The 26,609-nt window shown below is 38.2% G+C and overlaps 1 protein-coding gene across 7 annotated transcripts in view; it reads right to left on the bottom strand.

The window, feature by feature from the left end:
- Positions 1–26,609, bottom strand: part of slc23a2 (solute carrier family 23 member 2) — a 48,645-nt gene that overhangs the window by 13,258 nt on the left and 8,778 nt on the right. For 2 of the 7 annotated variants that reach the window (XM_055011681.1, XM_055011682.1), the window contains exons 2-8: positions 18,341–18,389; positions 15,358–15,578; positions 12,500–12,598; positions 10,750–10,866; positions 8,025–8,182; positions 1,271–1,359; positions 933–1,000 (exon numbers count right to left, since the gene is read on the bottom strand). In XM_055011681.1, the coding sequence (XP_054867656.1) occupies positions 933–1,000; positions 1,271–1,359; positions 8,025–8,182; positions 10,750–10,866; positions 12,500–12,598; positions 15,358–15,578; positions 18,341–18,389 (801 nt within the window). The remainder of the gene's footprint in view (positions 1–932; positions 1,001–1,270; positions 1,360–8,024; positions 8,183–10,749; positions 10,867–12,499; positions 12,599–15,357; positions 15,579–18,340; positions 18,390–26,609) is intronic. The other 5 variants (XM_055011683.1, XM_055011684.1, XM_055011686.1 and 2 more) reach the window with 3 other exon arrangements.

The following is a 26,609-nucleotide window of genomic DNA, read 5'->3' as shown; positions in this document are numbered from 1 at the left end:
TACATTTTAATGAGTGCCTTAATTTTGCAGAACTAAATCTGGGGTTTTGTAAAGGAGGTGCCGTGCTTCATCTAAAATAAAGAGTGCTTCCAGTAACAGGCAAAATATTTACATTTTCATGAAATACAATATTATATTTAGATATATATTAAGATTCAGGCAAAAATGAACAGTGGCACAAAATTCGTAAACATAATTTATGAACGAGGCCATTGTTGGAAACATCCTTTGGTAACTACACTGGTCATATGACAAAATGTATCACAGCTATATCTGTGGAACAAGTGCCTGAGGGAGACCCTGTAAACAACCAGCATATTCCATAACCTTTAGCCAAATAATGTGCAAAATCTAATTCATGAATCAAAAATAACCATAAGCAATCTGCATCATGGTTGTGCACGGCAGAGTAACAGAATCACCAGTGTTCAGAGAAACAATCTTGTTTGCCTGGGCTTACGTCTTTGTGTTCTCTTCTGTCTCTTTTTATCACCTGTGTGTTCCTCCATTCAGCAATTTGATTTCGCCTGATTGAGTTTTGTCTCATTGGCGTGTCACATAAACAACAATTACTCAACTGCGCCTATGCAAACAGAAAAGGGTAACGCAAATTAACAGCATCTGTTACACAAAATCAAACCGCACAGACACAAGGACACAGCGACATCTCTATTTGGACGACAAAAATAAATAAATTAGGTCAAGAAACGCCCACTATGTTACTACAGTTGTGTAAACATTTGTGTAAGAAGTTATTCAAGTTAGGTTGAATAACATCTTATGAAAACGTTTACTCTGAACGGACTTTCCTGACTTTCTTGACTTTCCACAACATCATGAATATTTGGTAATCATCTAACATGTCTATGCTCAGCCTCCTACACTCCCCAGGTCTGTCTGTTTTTGCCTTTTGCCCTGCTTTGCCTCCTCACCTCTCGTATCCTGGGGTGCCAGATGTGCTCTGTGTGGAAGAGCTCTGTGCTGTTCAGTACTGGAACCACTGCTCATGGAGAGATCAGGAGACAAAAAAACAAAATAAGATCACTATGTGAATCACAACTCTAGATATTAAATGGAGCACACAAATATAAACTAGCTAATCCCATTTGGGGCCCCTTAATTTTCAGCCATATTTGCAGGCTCCGACAGCATTTGGAGCAGGGATCATAGTAAACAAAGACACAAAAACCACAGTTTTCATTTCTACCACGTGAGAGTGTTGGTATTGAGTAAGTCAAGAGTGACAGACAGAAAAGCAGAGGAGTGCTACCTGTGTTGTTGCAGTTCCATTTCTCGAGTGACAAGATTGCTCTAGCTGGTGCGAGGAATGCGAAAGCGCTGGCCTGGAAAAGAGGCAACCTAAACACAAGAACAGATCAGTTTACAAATCACTTTCAGAGCCTGAATAACCACAAAAACATACAACAAAGTGTCAAAAACCTGTTATTTTACATGTAGAACCATCTCCAACCAAGAGTTACAAGTCATCATGGTGGGATACATGCTATTCTTGCTGGCTATTTTTATCTTTTTTTTTGGATACCATTCACTGTGCAGGGTAAGATTCCCCCTGGTCTGCTGCTGGCTAACTTAAGGTCAGCTAAACAGAGGAGAACATAGTGCAACCAGTTATTGCTGGTACAGATTCCCCTCCCTCCCCACTGTGATATGCAGTCATGACAGCTTGGGAAATCATAAATCTAAACAGAATTAATCGACTGTAATACAAACATGTGAAGAACAGAAATGAGCATCAACAAGCTAGAAAAGAGAGAGGACGTCTATTTGTGTAAAGAAAGAGGAAGTGAGTATTCATAATAAATTGATATGACCAAGAGGTGCATCTGTTTGTTTTGATTAAAAGAGAGTACACTGACATCAAACAAATCCCCAGTCTGATCTTTGCTTGATCAAATAATCTGACAACGTGACAATAATCAGGTTGGGACTGACACATTATATTATTTAGAAAAGCATCAGACTCCTGTTCTACTGTACAGCTGTTTGTTTCCAATACAAAGTACCTTTAATGGAAAAGAAACTTGGCTACTTTGCTGAAAAACACATTCAGTGACTCTGCTTTTCTTTCATAAATACAATCTAACTAAATATTACGACAAATGAAAGGCGGCAAGGATTGAAAAAAAAGAATTTTCAAAACCCACTAAGTCTACACTGAATCATTTCACATCCAAGTGCACTACACAAGTCACATGTCTGCAAGTGGCAGCTGCACACACAGAAACGATACTTGGGGAAATGTACACGTACACTTCACCTTTCCTGGAAGAGCATTTGTGGGGTTTTTTTTTCGCCCTTTTGATCGACCTCACTTGGTACCATGACTCATCAAATCACTCCACATACCTCCTCCTCTCTCCATCTCTTCACTGCTGTACACGTGTTCTTTTGTCTCTCAGCATTCCTCACTATTTATCTTCAAGGTTTTTTTTCCTGTGCGCTTCATTCAGTTACACGCTCTCCACATCAAGGATACAATCACTACTCAGATATGGCATCCAAATAACTCTAAAACATACAAATGTTCCTAGAAATAAGAACTGCATTTGTTATTCTGCATATGATAAATCACTGTTTAACGGTTTAATAATTAAACTGAACTGCCATTCCGTTTTCTTCCACTTCATTCGTGCTATTCATTGAGAACATTTGAAGAAATCTGAGCAGGGATTCAGACGTCTAGAACTGAACCAGTTTAATGGGTTGTCCTTCACTGTGGTTCATCATTAGCTATTTAATCTGCCAAAGAAACGTTTCAGCAATAAACTTCAACAGATACAAGTGTTTTTGGATGTGGGAACTGCGTTGTGGGTCGGTGGATGGGGTTTGGAGAGACATTTTACTTTAAAAGAGCATTTACAGATATGCTGTAAGACAAAATAATCCATTTAGAATAAGCAGACAGAAAAGTCTGATGGTGTTTTTGAGAGCTTTAAGATATGATTTAACATAAAAACAATCTGCTTAGTAGAACATTTTATGTTTGTTATTCGTTTTTTAAATTGCTCTCCCGCATTAAAAAAACCCCAGAATCTATCAATATGCAAATATCTTGGACACAAGATGACTCCATTTTACTGAGAAGTCCAATCAATTCTTTGTACATGCGACAAATGTTTCCACAACTTTACATTAACAATCCTTGAATTTCCCTTGGGATTAATAAAGTATCTATCTATCTATCTATCTATCTATCTATCTATCTATCTATCTATCTATCTATCTATCTATCTATCTATCTATCTATCTATCTATCTATCTATCTTCTGCAGTGTCTAATTTAACCTAAAAATTCCTCTCTGTGTATCAAGGTTACATATTTAGAAGTTTTCTCAGAACAAGCAACCTCTTTGTTACTTAAAATGTCTAGATATAACTACACCACTGTTTCATCTAGACTGTAGGGACTATTATGTTCCTGCCTTTCTCTCCACTCATCCCTACCTACTCGCTGCAGCTTCAGCACACCAGCTCACCCACAACTCTGCTCAAACACTGTAAAACTACCCAGTGCTACACAATGGCAAGTTGTAACACTGGAGTATTTCAGGAATACATGCCAGGGCTGAAAACTGATTCAGAAGAAGCATTTTGATACAGAAACCCCCACCCTACAAGTTGACAGGATGGGATCCTTGGGTTTGTTACATGTGAAATCCTGGAAGCCTGAACCTACGTTTTAAAGATTGTCATCGTTACACTGCAGTTTCAAGGTGGAAATGAAATGATATGTCTTCTAGCAGATAAAAACAACATATGAACAGGTTAAGGTTAAAAAAAAAAAAAAGATTTTCACCAGAGAGGCCTTCAAAAGAGCCCTTCCAGACATGTTTCAAGACAATTATCTGCTTACTCACTCATTAAAAAATCCAGAATCTACCAAGGTTTGACAAAAGATGTTACTCCTTCACTGAAAAGGCCAATTCTGAGTGTATGTGACAAGAAGCTTCCACATCTCACATGAAAAACAGATTCATATGAAAACACACAATTTCGTACTGTGCAGAATGCCCAAACATCACAGTCAAACTGTTGTAAGAAAACTACATTTTGATTTGAGAGGGTCATATTCAATCAAGACAATAGGTTAGTTAAAAATGAAAAGTCTTATGCTCATGAATGTTTGTGGTTGGAGGAGACAGGACAGTGTACGGCAGTTCTGATGCTTGGCTAAAAATAGGAGGAGATGCCAAATTAAATGTGTATTTTCACACCCCATCATTGCTAATAATCTGCGTGTAGGTAACATCTGGTACATTACAAACAGTCCATCTAAGTGTTACACTGGCTGTACCGCCCACACAGTTCTTTCTATCTTAATGTAAACATCCTTAAATTAAAGGTTAGTCTTGGCGTTTTAATGTAGTATTTGTTATTATATTTCACATTGAATGTGCTAAAGTTCAGCGCCTAAAGGATTTAAAAAAAAAGTGTGACTGACTGTGCTACAAATACCCAAAGTGGACACTGTAACGCACACACAGTGACATTTCTCTGGAGACAGTAATCCACAGACAGATAGACAGATAGGCACTGTCTGTCACCTCAGCTCAGCACCGCCTCAGAGAGTGGGCTGCTGGTGTGACAGGAATGTCAGTCACATTGAAGCCAAGATAAGATTCCTCTCTATACTTGCGTCTGAGAATGAGGAAGAACCGAGTAAGAAAACTCAGACTTACAGCTTTTAATTTGCGAGGCATCTCTGCCAACAATGTGTTTTGGAATTTCCTTGTTGTTGCTATATTAAGGCAAACATGAAGCAGTATCCAAGCTGGGATCACAATTTATATATTGTCGCTTGCAGTTCTCCATATCGAGCATTTTGGGCTGCAATTTTGGAAAAAAAAACAAACAAAAAAAAAAAAAACCCAAAAAGCAAACACACTTTCATCCATTTTTTTTGGATAAATGAATAAAACGTCATAAATTGTAATCCTATTTTATTTGAAATATCATATGGTGTTACATCAGCATAAAAACTCAAATAGCCCAGGTTGTGCCAAAAAATGAGATCAGTTCCTTATTTATTTTAAAATACTGAATTTAATCAATATATTTTATATAATAGGAGATCTGACTGACCAAGAAAATCTAAATCGTGGCTAAGACCCAAGAAGCTTAATACTGCTGATAATAAATACTGATATTAAAGTCATCAGGGTTATCTCTGACCAAACTTAGGACTTCATATTTTTTGATAAAAATAATCTTTGTGAAATTTGAAGAACCTGGGCATTTCCCCAATTCTACTGAGCTGCATTAACGGTGGTGTAGGACCTGGCGCTTTTGGAGATTGAGAAACACTGTATTACAGCATACAACTCAAGATATTTGAGTTTTAGGCCCATGTATCGTTAAAACAATTTTGATGATTTCTTTTGATAATCTGATCTGATCTATGTGCTTCATGCCTTTTGGCGCATATGCACCTCATAGAAAGTTGTTATCTTTCTCTGTCAGCTGCTATAGTCCACAGTAAAGTGGACCCTGTTGCAGTAAAGTGGTGCAAATGGAAGATGGTTGGACATATATGACGGAAGCACAAAAACAAAGGCTGGAGCAATGACCTGGGGAACTAAATGGTAAAAGAAGAGGAAGACCAAAGACTACTTGACTGCTACTACTTTTATGTTAATAATTATCTTGGAGGTCTCCCCTTTTATGAATGCAATCAGTGGAATATCCCTTGACCTCTCACGAACATTATACCTTCCAGGACTTTCACTTTTTACTTCATATCTGATCTACTATAACTTGATTGAACCAAAATCTACGATCTGAGCATAACAGACTGAAGTAGTTTGCGACGGTGTTCAACAGAGGGCGCTCTCTTCGCTATCAGCCTTTTGCATATCCTACTTGCTTATCAGTGAAAGCAGCTAATAAATAAAAACAGAGGGCACGAGCTGCACGTTCGAACAGAACATTGCAGCAACTGAGAAGATAACAAAATTGCCCATAAAGATAAGGCTGCTTTCTGAGCTTGTAGAAAGCACAATGACAACAAATCTGAATTTATTTGACTATGACTTTTTAAAAATGTGTCAGTGCTGATACTGCTAGTGCCAGTGGTAGATTTTAAGATAAAACTGTAATTAGCCAGTTTTTTTTCCTGCAGGTAAATAATCTACAATGGCTGCTCTTAGTTTAAGAGCTGTGATATCAAAAGGAGAACAAACAAACATCATGCATAAATAAAGCCCATCCAAATTTAAAATTATCTTCATTATGTACTGGACAGCTGATGATCAGTTTCTTGACATACACTACCAGTCAAAAGTTTGGACACACCTTCTCATTCAACGCTTTTCAATCATTTGTATTATTTTCTACATTGTAGATTAATACCGAAGAAACATTTTTTTCTTTACAACATGATTCCATATGTATTCTTTTATAGTTTTGATGTCTTCTGTATTAATCTACAATGTACAATATAATTAAATAAAAAACACCGAATGAGAAGGAGTGTCCACACTGTTGACTGGTAGTGTATACTTGGCTCTTATTTGGCCACTGGGAAGAATATGAGAATTTCCATGAAGAGTTTGTTGTTTAGTTTTTTTAAGCCGCAACATATCTTTCAATAAAAATATAATAAAAAAAATGTTTTTCTGGGCCTCCACTGAAATCATGAGTAATAAAAATAAGACAATAGGCCAGTGTTTGGACATTATTTTCATCAAGGCAGCAGAGAAGGCCATCAAAATGATGTCAAAAAGAACAGCAAGTGTCTGTGTCCGTCTGGCTTTGTCTGATGAAGTGATTTGGCAGACAGCTGCTGCACACCAGAAACGATAATGAGGCAGAGAATCCGCTACGTCAAGACGGAAAGATTAGATTTATTATAAAAAAAAAAGAAAGAAAGAAAGAAAGGGAATCAGTTTACCTCTGTGAACTACTTGTCTTTTATGAAAGGAAAACAACACCTTGTGCCAGCATGGCCCAGCTTTCATTAAAACAAGACCCCGAGGATGGGATAATGTCCATGGCAACAGGTAATGTCTCAAGACATGTTATTGGCAAATGATTGGAGTGATATCACCCTCACAGTTGAATCAAAGGTTACAAAGCATACAGTACATTTTGTAACGCACAGCTTTACTGATGCGTAATAACAGCAGAAAGCATAAAGGTGGTGAACTGCAGATAATGCGTTAGATCAATACGTGTGCAGAAGGCTGAGTATCTAAAGGTAGGATGAGGACAAAGGCAAATAAAAAGACGTGGATAAAGAAGGAAGGAGAAATGTGCAAGGTGCCAGGGGAAACTGGGTCAAATGAGCTATTCCTGACATGTGCACACTAGTATGGCCTCTTGGCGGCCGACAAAGGCATGCCTGTGTGTTTAATCGATTATAGCTTCAGTGTTATTCACAATGCTTGCCCAGAAATTATAAAATAGTTGAACCACATGTAGCTCAATCTACTGGTCTGCCCCTGAATGTCTCATATGGTTGTTTTCTGGAATCTCTTTTGTCTCAGAGATGTTGTTTTAATTCAGAAATTATAAACTATTTAAGACTGGGTTCCCTTTAAGTCTTACGCAAACACAACAAGGAACTTAAAATGCTATATAGTTATATATATTTTGACAGCAAATAGGCATACAAGACAACTGTTATAGAATTCAAAGCTTTTACAAGTTGCTACCAAAACACACGGCTTGCTGATTTATCTGAGCTATACTTAACAAAAACTGACTAATTCTGGAGAATTTCTAAGAACCTTCAATGACAAAAAATGTATACATATGGTGCCCTCGCACACTTAAAAGACCCTTGAGAGTGACATAAAAAGGAAGATTGGAGAAAAGGGAACTTCATACTGACAATGGTGCTCGTCTTCAAGTGGTACTTACTGATGAGACAAAGTGGAAGTAAGGGGGAACAAGCGGCGAGAAGGAAAATGCAAGTCCTACAGCTGCACAAAGGCTACAGTTTAGTGTTAAATATAGTGTTTAAGAGGAAGCATTTCCTTATGTAAGACATTATGAGTGCGTACCTGCAGCCCAGTGTGGTTTGTAGCAGGGTGGTGATCCCCACACAGAAGAAGATGGTCCCTATCAGCTGACTGGTGGCCCACTGATCGAAGCCGACGCACATCGCCTCAGCGAGAAGGAACGGCACGGCGATAGTTCCACTGAAACATGTCAGGTAGTGCTGGAAGACAACACGCAAAAGAGTCAGTGATCATGTGTGTGCCTGGGGTCCAAGCTTAGCAGTAACTGAAGTCATGTAGGGGTAGTGCAGTACAAAAACACCATAACTACAACTCTTTAGGATGTTTCAATTACATGGCATTACCATTTAAAACTTGTGAAGGTAAGTTTTGGATATTCCCACATCTTTAATCCTGCATTGACTTTAAATTTCTTTATTTCCTCAGGGCCTGCGACCCCAATGAGGATTAAGTGGTATAGATAATGGATGGATGGATATTTCCTCAGGGAAGACCATGGCAGAAAATAGGAACAAGAAAGCAGTGGGACAGTACGTTTCTCATTTTGTTGTGTTTTTTTTGTCCAAAAATTAATTACCCAGGGGTGGCAGTAATTTCTCTGTTGCTTTTAAGTTGACCAAAATTTCCCAGAAATGTGAACCAAAAACACAGTTTTGAATAAAGAACCAAGAACAAGGAATCTGTTTCTATATTAGGAGCTTACATTGTCATCATGAAGACCTGTAAAAACTGCTTTACATTGTGGCTCATATAACAGAATTCTGTTGTTCAAATTGAATCCTTGAGTGTGACTTGTTGGTTTTCCACCAATCTGACTTTATTGCTTATTCATTACTCTTCCCACAAAGATCTTCACCAGATTTGGGACATCACTGGACAGCCATGCTAAAAAACATTCATTTGATTCTTTAAAGCTACACCTTTATGGCCTTTTATGGTCATAACTCTTTAATGCATTACACAACTGCAACTAAACTCACAAACCCACCATGGAAAATTCGATGACATTTCATCTTTGCATGACAAAAAAATATGCTCCCTGTCTGCCAATCAGAATAACTACCTTTCAGTGAAAGTATACACTCCCACTATAACCTCAGTCCACCTGGTCTGGATTAACTGCTATGTGGGTGGATCTTCTGCATCTATAGGAATACAGCGAATATGAGACAAACCCTCTCTGAACAAAGAAAGTCTCAATCAAATGTTATTATTGAATCGCTTGGACCATTGGTACTGAACGGCTGGTGGTTAAGCCAATGTTAGTTTCTTTTGTTCTGCTGTCAGACAACTAAATCAAACCATTTTTCATCGGCTAAACTTTCCCAACAGACAGGTCATTGAGTTGACTGGCATTCCCAGAGCCTGTGGATAGAAGTATTAAGCCACAATATTATACAATATGTGCAGCTCAGTGCAGATTTCTGTCCAAGTTTACACTGATATTTCAAAAAATTCAAGTTTTTTTCCCAACAAATTTTAAGGATTGCGCAGTAGTAACACTGAGCACATAAGGAGATACTTCTTAGATATTCTTCTTCTTCTCTGTAATCTCAGACATGCTCACACTACAAGACTGGAAAATCGCAGTGCATAATATACTAGAGGGTATTATTAAGATTATCGTGCCAGAGGGAGCAATCAGGCAGCAGAGCACCAACTCACATGATCTCATGGAGATGCAGATTTAAACAAAATGTAGACTGTGGAGCAACAACCTGCTCTCCTGCTAATAATACTTTCCAGTGAGAAAAAACAAAAACACAAGGCTAAATGAGTCTGGATGAGAAAATGTTTGGGAAGATGCAGTCCACATGGGTTGTTTATTCTTTAACAACACCTGACGGTGAGACTTTAACTCTCAATCTCAATATCTGTAGCTGATGTTTGATTGGCATCGGTTTCTGCAGCTCTGGGTGCTAGCGTGATAATCGCAATCTCCCTGATTTTAACTCAGACATGTTGGATAGTATCAGAGTGGCCTTGATGACTCTGCGAGCCGCTCAGGAGGTTTAAGATTGGATCGGTAAACCCTCACATTACCGAATAATTTGTGCCAAACAACAGTTCAGACAGGATCCCAGCTCAAATTTCTAGTCTGATTTTCAGCAGGACTGAAATGAGGTACATTTGCACAAAACTCCTGTAGTGTGAGCTTGGCCTGAGTGATTTCTTTCTTGTATTTCATGAAAATGAGATCCTTACCTTACCTTAACTCAAACCAGCTGAGGGACACGAGTGCCTTCCCTAAGCCTGGTTCTGTTAAAGGAGAGTTCTTGCAATCCAAGTACTTTCTCAAAGAGATTGTTTGGTTAGTGGATCTCTATATATGTTATTGTAAGGTCTTAACCTTAATATTTTATCTTGTCTGGTAAATACGCAACATTATTCTTATTTCTTTATTAGAAAACACTTCAGCTCAATGTCTGTTCTTTTAAATGTGCGATAGAAATAAGAATGACTTGGCTTTTCAGTAATGACTAAGAGACAGAGGGAGATAACAGAAGACAAAAGTCCAGTGTCAGATACAAACACCCTGCAGTCAGACAATGAGAACATTAACCTACTGAACATGACAAATACTGTGAGCAAAATCCTATTTTTGTGTATGATGTGCAGCTACCTAATGCCTTCTGGGCACAGTGGAATAAAAAATACTAGGTGCATCACAGTAAAGGATATGACACAGATGTTGATTGTACAGGACGTGTGTTGTGGGTTGTGTTTTTCAGTCTATGTGAACATACAGTTCTATCTGTAGATTTACCTGTAAGCCTAAGAAGACACACAGGTACCAGGGTGGGGTGTCTTCGATGGTGTAGATCATATCATTCCTCCTTGCGTCCACACTGTCTGTGCTGTCCAGCGTCTCAGACATTGAGCTCTGCACACACAATGACACAAAAAAAACAGGATGAATGATATCTTTATTATCATTATCTTTCTTGACATGGTTCATTTGTCCTGCACACTTTCCTTTATGCAAAGCATCAAAAATAACGCACTTTGGTAGAATTTATTTAAGTAAAAGCACAAAGAACGACAGCCAGATCTAATTCCAAGAGAATCAAACAGCGATGTGAGAACAGCATGTCTGAGCAATATGAGGAAGGCAGAATGTTATGAATGAAGAAAACGTGAGATTAAAAAAAAAAAGGATGGTGACAGACAAAGAAGGACACTGTGTGAAAAGAGAGCGCAACACATCATTCCACTCTCCCAGCAAAGAAAAAAAATGCACTGTCACTGTGACAACAAGAATAGAGCACAGCAGAGGAAGATAATATGGAGACAGGCGCAGAAATTAGTTTATGTTTCACAGTTTTAAATACAAAGAACCAGGAACGTATTGAAACATATAAGTGAGTTTTTAACCTGTTTACTTGAAGATTAATAATCAGGACTTTTTCGTAATCAACGGCAAATATACTGTAGGTGTGCTGTATGACATAAAAATCATAGGTAATCATGCAAAAGATATATCAAAAAAGGGCACCCTTTCTTTAGGGAAAACACATGAATCACTGATAAGCTGAAAATATAAATGAGTCGTAATAAAAGTTGAACTATCCTTGAGACAAATTACTTTTGTCTATGTCCTGCTGCTGCTGCGATAACGGAAATGTCTCCCTTTGAAAGATTATCAAAGTTCATTTTATCTTAAAAATTTCCCTTACATTTACATCCACTCAAATTTTTAAATATTATTCATGATTGGCAATAATTCTACAATAGCCACACTATTATTGTTGTTGCTTTTAACTTTAATGTTTTTCATTTACTCAGTTTAACAGATCATAACCCTGGATTGCTCTCTTGTAAAAACCAGTTACATGGAAATGTGGAGATATACACACAGACCACAGCCCAAAACACCCACTGACAAAATTTAAAAAATATTCAAATAAGATTGCCAGAATAGCAAACTGCAGCCTCTATTTGGAGCCAATTATCTGTCTAGATAGTATTTTTATTGGTGGTGCCGGAATCTGCCTTTTCCTGTGTTGGATACAGATTGTCTACGCAAACATGAAATTCATAGGAAATGATGTAGCATTCAGTGCAATTCAGTCTTACTGATATCAACCTCACTGTTTACTGCACAGTAGAACATTTTCTTCCACTGCTGCTTCATAATAAAATCAATTTCAAAAATGCATCAACAAGACAAGATTGTGGACACAGTTGTTTTTAACTACCTTTTTTAAATAAAAAATACCCACAGACAAAAAACGCAGCTGTTTAAAGTGTGATTTGGTTTTCAAATCAGGTTTGCATGACAACTTGAAGGATGCAGGGGAAAGGTGAAGGAAGAAAAGGCAAGTCAAAAGAACTGCTGTTGACTGTGGTCACACAAAACTACAATGCCAAAACAAAAACTGTGGCTGAAACTGTATGATTCAGCTTTTTGAAACATGTGACTATGTGTCCGTCTGCTTAAATAGAAAGCTATGTACTTACAAAACAACATTTTAGATGACGATTGTGTTTCACTTCTGCATTGTCACTCAAGTTACCTTTTCTGCTACTTGGTTATCCTTAGTGTAGATGGCCATCAGCTCTGTGTTCTCAGTATCTTGGTCTCCACTGGCGCTGCCAACTCCATTTACAACCACCTAAACACACAAGAACAAACACATGCATATTAAATTTCTACGTCAACAGTTTTCCTTTCAGGAGACATCATATAGGGCAGTTATAGTTACAGATTGCCATTGCCAACATGAGCTCCCAGGAAAAAAAAAGTAGGTAATGCCCACGTCTTTGACACATCTTTGACACGTTGTTGGCGAACAAAATCTGACATGTAATAAAAGTGTCAGTTTGTTTGAGTATCTGTCTATGTGCTACACTGTGTGTTAAAAAAAAAACAAAAAAAAAAACAGAAATGCAAGGTCAAGACAGGTAATGAAGTGGATATGGATACCTGGACTTGAGCACATGGTTCCTACAGTATGCAAACTTGTCAAACAAATTTCTTCCACCGAGTGTGTGCGTAATTTATGTACAAATGTGCAGTTTTGAATGACCTACATGTATTCATGCAGCATTAATCAACAAGGAGAAGCTTATTATTAAAAAGGAGCACATTGGGAAGACGCTCACAAAGACTAGAGATGTTTAAAGACATTTAAGGATTTTATATTTTAGAATGTTTTCATGCCGTCCTGAAGGACAACATGCAAACTGACAGAAGCATGCAAATACATTCGTCCATGAGCTGCCGCCAGTCTGTCTTCATTTTGTGGTTACAAAGTGATTTTCACAGCTGAGTTTTTACTGTACTGTCCTGAAATGCCTTCTGAGGAAAGGTTTTCCACATGCAAGCATACTTTGTTGTGTCTACATTCCAAGCCCAGCGGATTAACACTGAGCAGCAACAGGCATGTACGCTTGTGCAGAGAACCAAAGATCACCTCACAATGCCAAATGGGACTATTAAACACAAAGGAAGCTTCAAGTTCATGTTTGACAAAGCTTGTCCCCACAGGAGAAGCTTTGTGATTGTTCCAACAATTGGAACAGAGGTTATCTAAGTTTCTAAAGGAAATCAGCAGGCTTCACGGACACTATCGCTACTCTGTGGAAAGAGTCTGCTAATCATTTTCTGAACTGCATGCCATTGCTTTAATGGAGAGGCACGTACAAGTGGTGTACTTCCAGTTGTTTGTAGGAATCTTTCTATACCCACATTATCCTGCAGAGGCTCACAAGAAGGATGGAGCCTATTCTAGCTGACACGGGATGAGAAGATAGATAAACCCTGGAGAGGTTGCCACAGAGCTTACAGGAGTCTTTAATCTAAGTTTATTACAAACCTGCAGTATCAAACAGCAGCAATAAACAAATCAAAACAAATAAATAAATCTGCAAGACTGAAACACCACAACAATGAGCTGAAAGACAACAAAAAGAGTTGAACAAAGAATCTCCACTATGGAGCTTTGTGGTTCCTTATGAAAGGTGATTTCTTTCTCACAACACAGTCACTCAAGCGGCTTTGCGAAAGTTTTGTGTCTGGGAAAATGCTTACCTCTGACAAGCTGGTTATGTTATAATTACCGTTTAGGTAACAGTGTTACGCAAATACTAGCAAACGGTTTTTATGAAACTTGGCAAAGAGGTGGAGCATGAGAGAAAGATGAATCAAATACATTTTCAGGTGGATCTGGTGTGGGTTGCAAAGTCACACATCATCCAAGAATAGACTACTGGCCTTGACAGAGGTCTGTGCTCTCCGAGTGCCCTTTCAGTTATTGATGTATTATTGTGTAAATATTCTACAATAATATTAATGGTGCATGTGGGCAAGGTTGAGAAAATGTAATTACTTCATATCCCGTTCACAACATTTCAAAAAAGGGATTACATGTTTTGTATGTAAAATATTAACCTCCAGAGAGGTATAAATAAATGTATTTAAGGGCAAGTAAAAACTGGTATAAAATCCAAACACTTGATTACATAAAAAAAACAAAACAAAACACCCATCCATTTTCATTTGCTTATCTGGAACTGTGTCATGCTAAGAAAGGCCGTCCAGACGATACTTTCACCAGTAGTTTTATGACTTCTGTGAAATCCTAATATGCTCCTAAACCAGTTCAGATACATAATCTCTCCTGTAGGTACATAATCTTTTCTGGGTCTATCCTAGTAAACAACCACCTACCCAGGCAACGCCCAGGTAGTATCCTTATCAGATGCCTGAACAAGTTCAAGTGGCTCCTTTCTAAGCTTCCCTCTGGATATCCACATCTCTAAGAGGGAGCTCTGCCACCCTCAGTCTCTCTCTTTTGGTCACTAACAACAACTAAAGCCACAGGTGAGGGTTGGAATGTAGCTCGTGTGGTAATACGAGTGCTCTGCCTTTAGGCTCAGCACTCTTTCCACTAAAGCAGTCTGATACAATTCCCAGAGTACAGCACCAATCCTGTCTGTGCTCCACTTCATCCCAACTACATCAAAAAAGTACTTAAGTACAGACCAGTTCATTTGTGCCATTGGCTTTATATAAGAAATTCTATGAAAAAAAATCACAAATGTGTTTGTGTGATGTTAGTGAATGTGCCTTGGAAGCACATGAAGCAGTGGCCTGCTGTCGTGAGGACAAAAATGGACAAAATGGATGGATGGAGCAGCAGCAGTGTGCACTCAGTAGGGCGTAGCTATGCTGTCCGCTCAAACACATTCCAAGCAAAAAGTAGGGCCAAATATGATCGTGAGAGTCAAAGGAGGAGAAGCAAGAGGATGATAATTATTGTGTGGGAACTCAGTTTTTTGTCATTTGTTCATTATGTGGGCTTGCTTTAGGCATGTCTGTGGTTTTGTTACAGTTACACCATTTTCAATAGTGAAAAGAGACACTGCATACCGGAATAGGGTAGAAATCTGCACCATGTTTGCTCTCCTCTTCATATTTTCCACCCTCACTGGTGCTGTCCATTGACTTCGGGGTGGTATTCTTCCCCACACCCATCCTTGTGTCTGTGATGTCTTCCTCGTCTATCTCGGTCCCTCCTTTATCTTGCTCCGGTGTGAACACTGCAGATGAATCCGTCAGTCCGATTACATTGTCCAGGACTGCCTCACCTGCTTGGAAGAAAAAGACAAACACACAGAGTTGACTATCTTGATATATCTAAAGGGTTCTCATATCCTAATTCAACTAAGATCTGATAGCATCAGAGAGCCTGAGAGGCCAGAAGGTTGGACTCTTTGATTGAAATTTGACTTATCTCAGGTCTCTCTCTTTTGTTTTGGTCCAGCCTATTCTGAACAACAAGACACAGTTAACTGCAAGTATTGATGAGTTACCAAGTAAAAAGAGAATCAACATGCTGGTTATAGCGGTTCAAATACCAAGATTTGCTTTCCTTGTTCTAGTTAGTACCCAAGCATTTCTGTTCCACTTTTGGCTGCTGCAATTTTTCTTGGTTGCTTAACAGTTATTGATAGCGTTTTGAAGACATCAGTTTTGGCTCTGGTATCTTGGCTCCGTGATTCTGATCTATAGCTGAAACCGCTCATAGACTATTTTGATGGTCGGCCAATTGTGTGAGTAATTATTAAGAGTAAGAATTAATTGATATAAAATTTTTAAATTAACTTCCTCTATCATATGCCATAGTAAACTAAATATATTTTTGTTTTGAAACATTAGTTAAAAAAAAAAAAAACACATTAAAGACATTGGTTTGGTCAGGAAGCCATTATAATAGTCATTTTAAAAATCATGTTCAGACATTTTTCAAACCAAAAAAATACTCCAGAGAATAATCTGCTTATTAATGGATAAAGACAATGATAATTACAACATACACAATTGCTTACTAATAATCAAAAGATTATTTGAGAAGTAATGACTTGGGAAAAACTATTTATAGACTTTAGTAAATAAAACAATGAATTGTTTGCTGGCATGATGTCACCATCTGTTTGACACAAGCGGAGAGAAGGCAGCAAAGAGAGAGGACACGTTATGCAAGCAGAGAAGGAACAGAATAATCAGAGTTGAGAGATGGTGAAAAAGGTGCTTTAAGGAGAAAGAAAAGGATGTCAGTTTGTATTAGCAAGCATGGTGGGGGATTGTCTAATTTGTGTTGTCGTGTCAACTTCTGTTTGTGTAACACAAAGCCTTGACCTACACTTCTCGGTACCATCCCTATGTCTGTTCTACCTGACACTAGTAAATTGTTGGAAACAATCAATCGTGACACACCTTACGTACTGAGATCAAAAGTGAGTTGGTGAAATCTTGGGTCAGATGTGGTATACCCTCAACCCAGCAGTCTTTAAATTGGGTGTTCAAACATTTGGCCTCTTTTTTTTTTAAACTGTGTTTGGGATGATTGCTTTGTGTATATACTGGAGCCCAATCCATGCGTCAGCAGGCCAAAATTATAAATCGATATTGACCTGCTACAGAATGTTGTCAGATGTGTATAGACATAAAAGCTTTTTTTTTTTTCAAATAGGAAAAGATGCTTGGTGTAGTTTAGAAAGTGTTGTCACATAGCTTATCCAACCAAGCGGCTCCAGCTCCAATGTTTACAATACTCTGAGCATTGCCTGCAGCACATGCAGCAGAGTAGCCGCAGTGTGCAGTTGAGTGCTATCAGAATGGTAAGTTGCTAACTAGTTTGTGAAATTTACTGCTGAAATGGTTGAAAAATCCAGTCGGTCAGGCTCTGGTATACATGCATATTGATCTCAAACTGAGCTTTGGGGACCAGACAGACTTGGTATCCCAGGTGGAAGCTCCAACATCTAGATTTAACAAAACTAGGAGGATTGTTCACATTCTTAAAAATAAAATTAAGTGTTTTGGTAGATTAACAGCATCTTCATTAAGACAGTGACATTAGCAGTACACAAATTATTTCACATCATACACAAATACTGTTCATAGATATTCGATCATGAGGGTCAACTGAGTGTTCCAACACTTAAAACAGTTATGATCAATCACTGAAGTGCTACCTTCAAACGTTGGCCTCAACGCAATTAGGTCTCATAGACGGGAAAAGGAACCATCAAGGATCCTGTTTGCTTCATTCCACTCCAATGCAAAGCTGCTTCATTATTTAAAAGGTCTTTTCATTCATTACCTCATTACAAACAAAACAAACCAACTCTACTTTCCGATAAAAACAGCCTTCTTGTTTTACAGCAGTAAAACAAATTTACTACGTCTGAACGTTTGTTTTCTCATTTTCATGATATGCATGTCTAAAGAGTGATCCTTTTCATACTTTACATACAATGTTTCGTTCATATCTCAATATGCATATATATGTAAAAGTGTTTCTTGTGCACTTCTTGCATCTACAATCTATTTTCAAGTCATATTCATATTGGCCAAAACCATGATCCAAATGATCAAATATCTAATTATTACTCCCCTTGACATGATTTCTCAAATGTAGGTTAAAAAAAATAAAAAAATACAACTAACATTACTAATAAGTTTCAAAAACTTGTGAAAAAGGTGAGAAATTGCTAACTTTGGCAAGAAACACACAATATTATTTAGACGGCAGAAATAGAGGCATCCTGGTGACCTCAGGCTTATAAAAAATAATAGCCAGCTCATCCGCCATCTTTCTGCTCATTTCCTGCCAACTCAACTTTACAATGCAATCATGCACTAAAAAAAGACTACATAATGGCATCAAACTGACTAATCAAATAAGATGCCTATCTGGCCCCACTTGTCGTGTCTGTATTGTCGTCATCTTTCTCTTATGCCACGCTGCCTAATCAAATTTTTAAATTTTAGCGCCCTCCCAGAGCATCCTCTCCCACCCAGCCAGTATCCCTGCTTGCAGTGTAAGATGTTGGGATAGATGTAATACCTAGTTGACACATCCCATCACTCCTGTCAAGCTGGGCGGCTGGGAGCATCTGTGTGAAAGGAGCAACAGAGAGGGAAAGGAGGAGGCAGTAGAAGAAGAGAGGACGAGAGCAAAGAAAAGAAGAGGAGGGGGGAGGAGGCACAGAAGAGAGACATAGAGGGGTTGAGGATAAGGAGGAAGAGGAAGGGGGAGGTGAGACACAAGTTAATTTGACAGATATCATTTAATCACAAGCAAAAGTTGTTAGTGCGGCTGATTATTAGTCAGATTCTCAGGTAAAATCTAGCTTCAGAAAGGTCATTACTGCTTTCACCTTTTCACAAGTAGTAATAAGAGTCTTTACTAAATCTTAAAAGAGAGACTGAAGTTCACATGAGGACACAATCTCATTTCCTTAGCAAAAGTAAATTTCGCACAAGCATGAACAACATAAGTCTATGTTGAACCAACCAGACATCTTTTTTAAGACCTACTGCCTGACTTTAACTGTGGCTCAAAGCTAGAGCTGCATGATATATAATTTCAGCACCAACATTGTGATGTGCACATGCACAATAGCCATGTAAGGAAAAGGTAAAGGACATCATGTTGAAACTTTTTTGCTTCTTGATATAAAAATAAAACTTGCAAGGCTACCATTTTCCGAAAGTAATTTACGACAAGATGTCTGACAGAACATAATTTACTCTAATTGAAGGGTTCTTGGATACGGAGTTTGCTTACATCTAGGCATGTACGCTCTGCATGAGCAAAGACCAGGAGCAACACGCACACAAAAAGAGTTTGTAGCAAAAGAAAGCCAACATTAGTTCTAATGAGTTATTTTGGCTACACAAAAAAATATATATTAATCAGAAACTGCAGTTACCGTCAGCAGTATCTTGCAATTGTTGCCACTATTGAAGGCCACACAACTAATTTGTTTAAACATTTAAATCAGCACCACAAAGCTCTGAGTGAAGCCAGATCTAAAAGCCATTCAAAGCAAATAAACTATGTTGGATATCTTGGCCAGTGTTACAACATATGAAAAAGATTACAAACGGCAGAGAGAAATAACTGATGTGTAACTTTTCACCTCACGAAAGACACAATACCAATTAACACAGCAACACAAGAGGACTTCAAAAACGTGATCCAGTCCATTGAGAAGTAATATGTAACATCATCAAACATCTATTTTTTTTTTCCAAGTTTCCATCCCAGAGCTGTATGGAAACTCCAAGTCAGAAATTGAAACAGAGCTACCACAAAGGGAATATTTTGCAGCTACAGCAGAGAAGTACTTCAGTCAAACAAATAGCCTACGTACATCTTACCCGCCCCTTTATAAATCACGAGTGACAACTGAAACTTGTTGCTTGGTCGATCATTTGGGGATGAGAAAACGCTTTGATCAAAATGGATAACGTGGTGAAAATGATGAAGACTGCTGCTCTGAGCATGTGGCTGCAGTGTTTTGAACACAAATTGCATCTTGCAGTTAATAAATCAGCCATGCTACATTTACAAAGTGTTTTTTTCATAGCGCAGAAAATATAAACATCGCAATGTCAGTTTTTCCCCAGTATCGTGCAGCCGTTATTTTAGGGTTGTTCCAGCAGGTGTATTTGTCCCGAAATGTTTGTCCCAAGATTTTCAGTTCAGTACACCTTGTGATACAAACAGCTGACTTTGACAAGAGTCTGTGTACCTCGACATACATGCAGATTGAAATTCCACAGTGTGAACTCCACCCATAACGTTTCAGCAGTGCACCAGTTTTCTCATCAACTGTTGTACAACATGCTAGCACGGTACCTCTTGAAGTCTGGCAGGCACTTTGCCAATTTGATTCAAAATGTACAATGTGTTAACTCACACTACAGTTTCATTAGGAGTTTTAATTGTCCTTCCTGCTCTGTCACAATCTGCACCTATTGTTTATGTGAAGCCCCTGATGAATGTTAACATCAGTGTCCAATCCAGTGATAATTCTAATTACGTTTTTTCAAACAAGATGGTTGTGTCCTCATAATTTAAAAATGCTGGCTGGTTCATTTAAGTTAATTTTTAATATTTTGCACTTGTGTAAATGGCCATTTTAACATTAATTTACTAGATACATTTTAAAGTAAACAGCTCTGAGTCTTTTCTTATTCACAACATGCAACATGAGTGTCTTAATTGTAAAATGATACAAATATTTTCACTACAAATGAAGTTGTGTGTGAATTTTGTGTACCGTTATACCCATACTACAATTATTCTGCTAAAGATCCCTGTACTTTCGTCTTGCAGATGGAAAAAGCATGAGTGTGATTCTGGATAATTCATTCTTTTTAAAGGATAATTTTGCATTACTACAGTCTGGGTTTTATTTTATTTTTTTTCCATTTTAGCCTTCGTACTTTTTTTTTAAGCAACAATAACTCATAAAGATACGATTTCAATATGCGGCAGCATCATTTAAAGGAAATGCACTTGGAAGAAAACAAGAGCAGTCAGACAATTGAACAGGTTTTAAAACAGACACCAACTCAAATCAGCTGAAGGTCAGTGGCTACACTTTTCTTTCCTAAACACAAGAACTATTAAACTTAAACAATTGAAAGTTGGCTGACTCAGTTTCCTGCTCTATGTGTGATAACACTGAGCTCAGCGCCCTGCTTGAGGAATGATATTTGAGATTGCATTCATGGAGAACACTGGTGAAACAGGAAGTCATTACATTGAAGTCTACAAAGGTAACCCATCCGTCTCTCTTGGCATGGTCTGCCCTCCAAGCCAGCCTTTGTTTTTCTTTGTTGGCTCCAAAAAGAGACAAAGGTGCTTAACACTTGCTAAATGTGACATAACCCGCTAATTGACATGCACAAACTTCAAAAAAGAGAATGAAAATGTTGATTTATTTTTTTTCTACTGAAGTACAGTAAATATACTATTTGGAGTTACATGTAGTTATAATTTGGTTCTTTCCAAATGCTAACATTTGGCAAGTACAATGTTATACTGAATATAAATGACTGCCAAAAGAACAAACAAAAGCTCACATCCAAATAAACCACTATCCTTTAATAATGCCACATGATGACGAGTCGGTCTTTCTTCAAGGTGTTTTTCTGTCTCATGAAAGCTGCACACTGGACATGAAAACGGAGCACATAACTGACCTCAGTGCTGAACAGCCTGTGGCTCTCTCGGTACTGTGACTCAGCTGTGAGATGTGGAGCCTGACAGAGAGTATCCCAGCAGCCTCTGGGTGACTTAAGGTCTGATGAGGCATGTGCTAACACCAGAAGAGCCATGCTACTGTAGCATGAAATCCCCAAATGCTCGACTCCACCATCACCCCAGAGACAAAATCACTCAGCTGGACTCATCACTGTTGAGAACTGAAACTAAGTCTATGTGGTTATGTAACAGAATGAAAACTGCAGTCTGATCAACATTAGTTAGCTTTTACATAATATAAAGGAAAACATAAAGGATAAAAGCAGGGGAAGTGTGTGTTTGTGTAAGAGAGAGTATCAGAAAAATAAGAAAAGCAGGGAATAAAGGAAGCGAGTGAGGCGAGGCGGAACAAAGATATCTGCTGAGGTAATTTTATCTCATCCCAGAATAAGCAGGCAGGTGGACAGTTACCGGCTGGATCTATAACCATGGTAACCTGATCTTGTGCAGGCTTGTGTTGTGTTGTGTGGGATTCCACCAGAGGAGGACATGAAATGTTTGTGTTGGTGGTTTCATCTCCAGCACTGAGTTAAGCACACTCATGTGTATCAGGTCTGTCCTTTACAGATGTTAGTCTGGAGTTCAAAGTGTAGCCTGCAGCAAGATAACGGTTAAGTATGAGCACAGATTTGGGAATGTTTATAAATTGTACTGTTTACGTTACTAAAAAAAAAGCATAGAAGAAGTTCACTGAAAATAGAACAGCTTCTTGATAGTAAGGCTACAACTAGTCATTGTTCATTACATATTATTACGCCAATTGTATTCTTGATTAATTGCTTAACAACTTTGCAAAAGACTTTTTCTTCTCATCTTTTTTCTACAAAAATGAAGGTATTCAGTTTATTGGCATGTCAAATGTGGAAAACCCGCATAAATCATCCTAACAGAGGAGCAGCAGTTAATGAATGTGAAGTGAAACAATTAATTCCAAAGAGCTGCTGAGAAATTTCAGCTCTACGTGACACAAGATCAACAGGCTGCAACAGTAAATCAAAAAAAGAATCACACTGCAAACACTGGAGACAACTGCCTCAACAATTTACAAACAAATGTCCTGAAAATGTTGCAAAAAATGCTTTTCATAGTCCATAGAACAGAACCAGTTTTGTGTTATACAACTTGGTTTCACTTGGTCAGACAAAATGTCATTTTTTTTCTACAAAATTGCAAATACTAGCAATTTTTTTACTAATAAATTGTACTTACCAGCGTTTGGAACGGTGCTAATGCGATCAGGAGAGGACATGACTGCTAATCGGTTTTCGGAGTTATCCTGCAAGCTATCCTGCCACATCAAATCCAAAGAATGAAAACTGTCGAGTGGCACAATTATTAAAAGCTTCACATACGTGCAGATTGAAATTCCACAATCTGAGCTCCACCCATAACATTTTAGCAGTGCACCAATTTTCCCATCAAGTAGAACATGCTAGCAGGGTACATCTTGAAATCTGGCAGGCACTTCGCCAATTTGATAAAAAATGTACAACGCATATGACAGCGACCCTCTCTTCTGATATATACTGTATAACAGGAAACTATTTTCTGCCTGATATTCATTCACTCTGTGGACTACAACATTTGAGTTTCAATTACAGTTCTGAAAGAAAAAGGAATTCCTCCAAGATTTGGAGGCACTTCTGCATCGAAAACCACATATCAATGCATGGAAGCTGTGTTTGCTGTTGAATTCTTTGTTTATCGGAAGGGTTTGTTAGTAAAGAGAGTAAAGAGTCACAGTTTGCGTCGAAGCATTTGTTCAAACAGGTGCTTAGCTGAGAATTTATGAAAACCTCTACAAGAATCAACTCAGTCTTGTGATTTCTAGCATTTCATTTATCGAACTAGTGCATGGTGAAGTTTTGCGCTGTCGTGATCTTTGTGACAACCTCCAATACCAGAGCTAAATTCCACAATTGCTTCTGTTTTACTGTGCATTACTTAAAGCTATTTAAGACTTGATGGGTGTGTGTATTATATACAGACAAAAAAACAAGGTATACAGAAGTAAACATTTGCATACAGTGGCAAAAGCTTTCCACAGCTGTTTCGAAACTGGAACGAGTAACTGACAAGACGGCTGCATGGCCACAGAACCAATAAATCCAAAAACAGAAAGCTTGTTATTTGTGTTGAATTCTGAAGAAGTACAATTACTATAATTATCTTGACTCAAAACAATAACTAAACTATTGACATGGCAAGTCAGCATACTTAAACGAGCTGCAAAATATGACGTGGGACAAAAAAAGTTCTGAGACTGTTTGTCTTACAATTGTCACATTGTGGATTAAATGTTGTGCACCAGGTTTAGTAACAGTTAATGGTTCAAACGTTTACCCGATGCTATCTTAAGTTTGGCAAGCAAATAAATGCCAACAACATGCCACAGTTCAGCTGCCGTGAAACTATTTAAACCAGGGAATAATGACATACATTGCAGTACTGTAAAAGAAACATGTTAAAAATGTGCATATATGTGGCGGTGGCGGCAGCAGGCGTCACTTTACATGACAGAGTACACGTGAGGAGGTATATTTCACCACAAGGGGTGAGCCTGCGGGACTGTAAAGAGGCTCCAAGGTCATGTTTACATCGGTCAACTTTCTACCAGTGGAGCAGAGGTGACTAGAGATAAGACAGTTTGCTTCAACTCTGCAGTCACAGTGACGGCAGCTCTTTCAATACAGCAGCAATGTGAAGTCAGACTGACTCATACATACAGTATACGGCTAAATATTTCAATACAGGCAGCAATGTGCCAAGAGTAACAAATTCCTTCTGTTTTTTTTTCTCAACAGGTATGATTAATGATCTGATCTAGCTGTAATGAACCACAAACTGCTGCTGATGTTGCTGAGGCTGGATGAATCGACTACAAACCAACACGTTTTTTCAAAATAAATTCGCAAAAAGTCCTAAGTCCTATTAGTCAACTTGTTAGCTGAAACTAACAAATTGGCTAATATATAATTATCACAACTGGTATTATTTTTCTAATTCAAATGACTACAACTGTGACAAAGCATGACAATGATCCTGTCTGAGGCTTTTCATTATCTTAAATTTGTAGTTAAAATTCTATATTCAATTTTTATCTTTGTGTATATTTTTGCTTTGCGTTCATGTTCATTTTTGAGGCAATATACAAATACCACTATATTATTTTAGTTTTGAGTTTCATATTGCATTTTTTTTGCTAATAAAGTTAATTCATTACTGTACTTATTTCCTAGTTTATCCATACTGTCAACCACTACTGCAGTCACATGATTTTAAAAGAACTTTCCGTGTCACAGGACTCGGGTTTAACCCATCAGCACATCTTTAAAGTGAAAAGAGGAACCAAATAATGAAATCACAAGATGAGATTTGTGGTTGGAACGTTGTCAATATTACCTTAGGCCAGAAACACGTAATGGTCATGGATCCTTACATCTGGTCTAAGGTAATATCAAAAGTAATAACTTCTTTTTCCCACAAACAATGCAACTAAGTCAAGCAGATAACGTCAGGGTGAAGCACATTTTGTTGTGTAACACCAGATTACTGTGGCAGTTGTCAGTGGGAATAACAACCAATACTCATCAATCACACAGAAATAGTGGAAACTCTTAGCAAGACATAATTTAACTTACCAGAAAAACCACATGTTCAATTTTGCTTAGATACAAAATAAATATAAAATGTGTGTACATGTGGGATGTTCATCAAGCAGTTCACTGGTTAGATTGAGTACAGGGATCTTGACTACTGGAATATTTGTTTGCACTCCTGTTGCTCAAAGAGAGCTGCAAAAATCAACACAAGGTGAAAATTTACACCATTTTCAGCTCAGACTGGAATCGGTAGCATCTTAAAAGCATTTTGTTTTGCATTTTGCTATTGCTGTTGTGTGGTAACGGCTAAAAGTTCAGCATTTTTCAGAATTTTTGACCAGCTTAGGGACTTAGTGTAAATCTCTGCTTCCTTTTCCTAATCATGACTCAACAAGAAACCGTTAGGGATGATCAGGTCCCAACCCTTCACCACACTAAAGCACGGTAGGGGAAAGTACCTTCATTTCAAACAGAGACCACTGTTGTATTCAATCTGCTATTCCTTTTCCCCGACTTTCATTTCCACTCAGTATTGTCCCACCTTGATTGCAGGACACAGACATAAAATTTGGCACCAAGAAGCGAAGAAAAAGCTGACTGTGTAACAGCACAGCAATACAAGGAAGATGTTACATTTAATGGAAAATTTTGTCAGCTTCCACACAAAGACAAACACGTACTGCTGAGTTACGTTTTCAAAATGATCTGGCTGGTCTTTACAGTTAAACAGCAAGTGCACTCCCATGCTGTGCTATACAAATAAATTCCTCAGCTGAAGAAACCGAAGCAGCAGGACAGACAGTCACATTTAGACCAGGAGAAAAGGAGATGTTCAACCGTTAACTGTGTCTCCATCCCGTTCTCAAAGCAACACCTACACCCACACAGCATGCTATCAACAGCACATGAATGGGTGCAGCTTCTCACAAATGTTCTCAGACAAAGTCGACCTGTACTGTAACTGTACACTCTTCTTATAGGTCATTCCACTCCATCACAGCCTCAGGCATTTTTTCCACCGAGCCCTGCAGTGGCATAAACTAAAGGTAGCCTTTGTTGCTTGAACTTGATGAAATCCCTTAAGCCTACTCGAGCCAGGCTCCTGCTGCGGCTCGCAGTGGGACACCCAGTTTTATTTGCTTGTGCAGTAACTATGGAAACAGATTACCTTTATTCAGACACTCAACTGTTTCATAATTATGAGCAAAAAATGCCTAAGGTGATAAGTCCCTCTCTAGTCATTAATTAAACCTGTCTCCTTTGCTTCCTCTATCTCCGTGCAACTCTCACCACTTGCTGAAGCTCAAGCACACCAGCTCACCTACGACTCTGCTCAAATACTGCAAAATTACTACAGTTCACAATAGCAAGCTGTAATATAGGGATAACTCTGTTACCCAAACCAGAAACCGGTTCTGAAGAAGAGTAATGATGCAGGAAACTTCATCCCACAA

The sequence above is a fragment of the Amphiprion ocellaris genome, chromosome 6 (assembly GCF_022539595.1).
Source record: "Amphiprion ocellaris isolate individual 3 ecotype Okinawa chromosome 6, ASM2253959v1, whole genome shotgun sequence".
Classification (NCBI taxonomy): domain Eukaryota; kingdom Metazoa; phylum Chordata; class Actinopteri; family Pomacentridae; genus Amphiprion; species Amphiprion ocellaris.
Note: the sequence above shows the minus strand (reverse complement) of the source record. Positions and strands in the feature narration are given on the sequence as shown.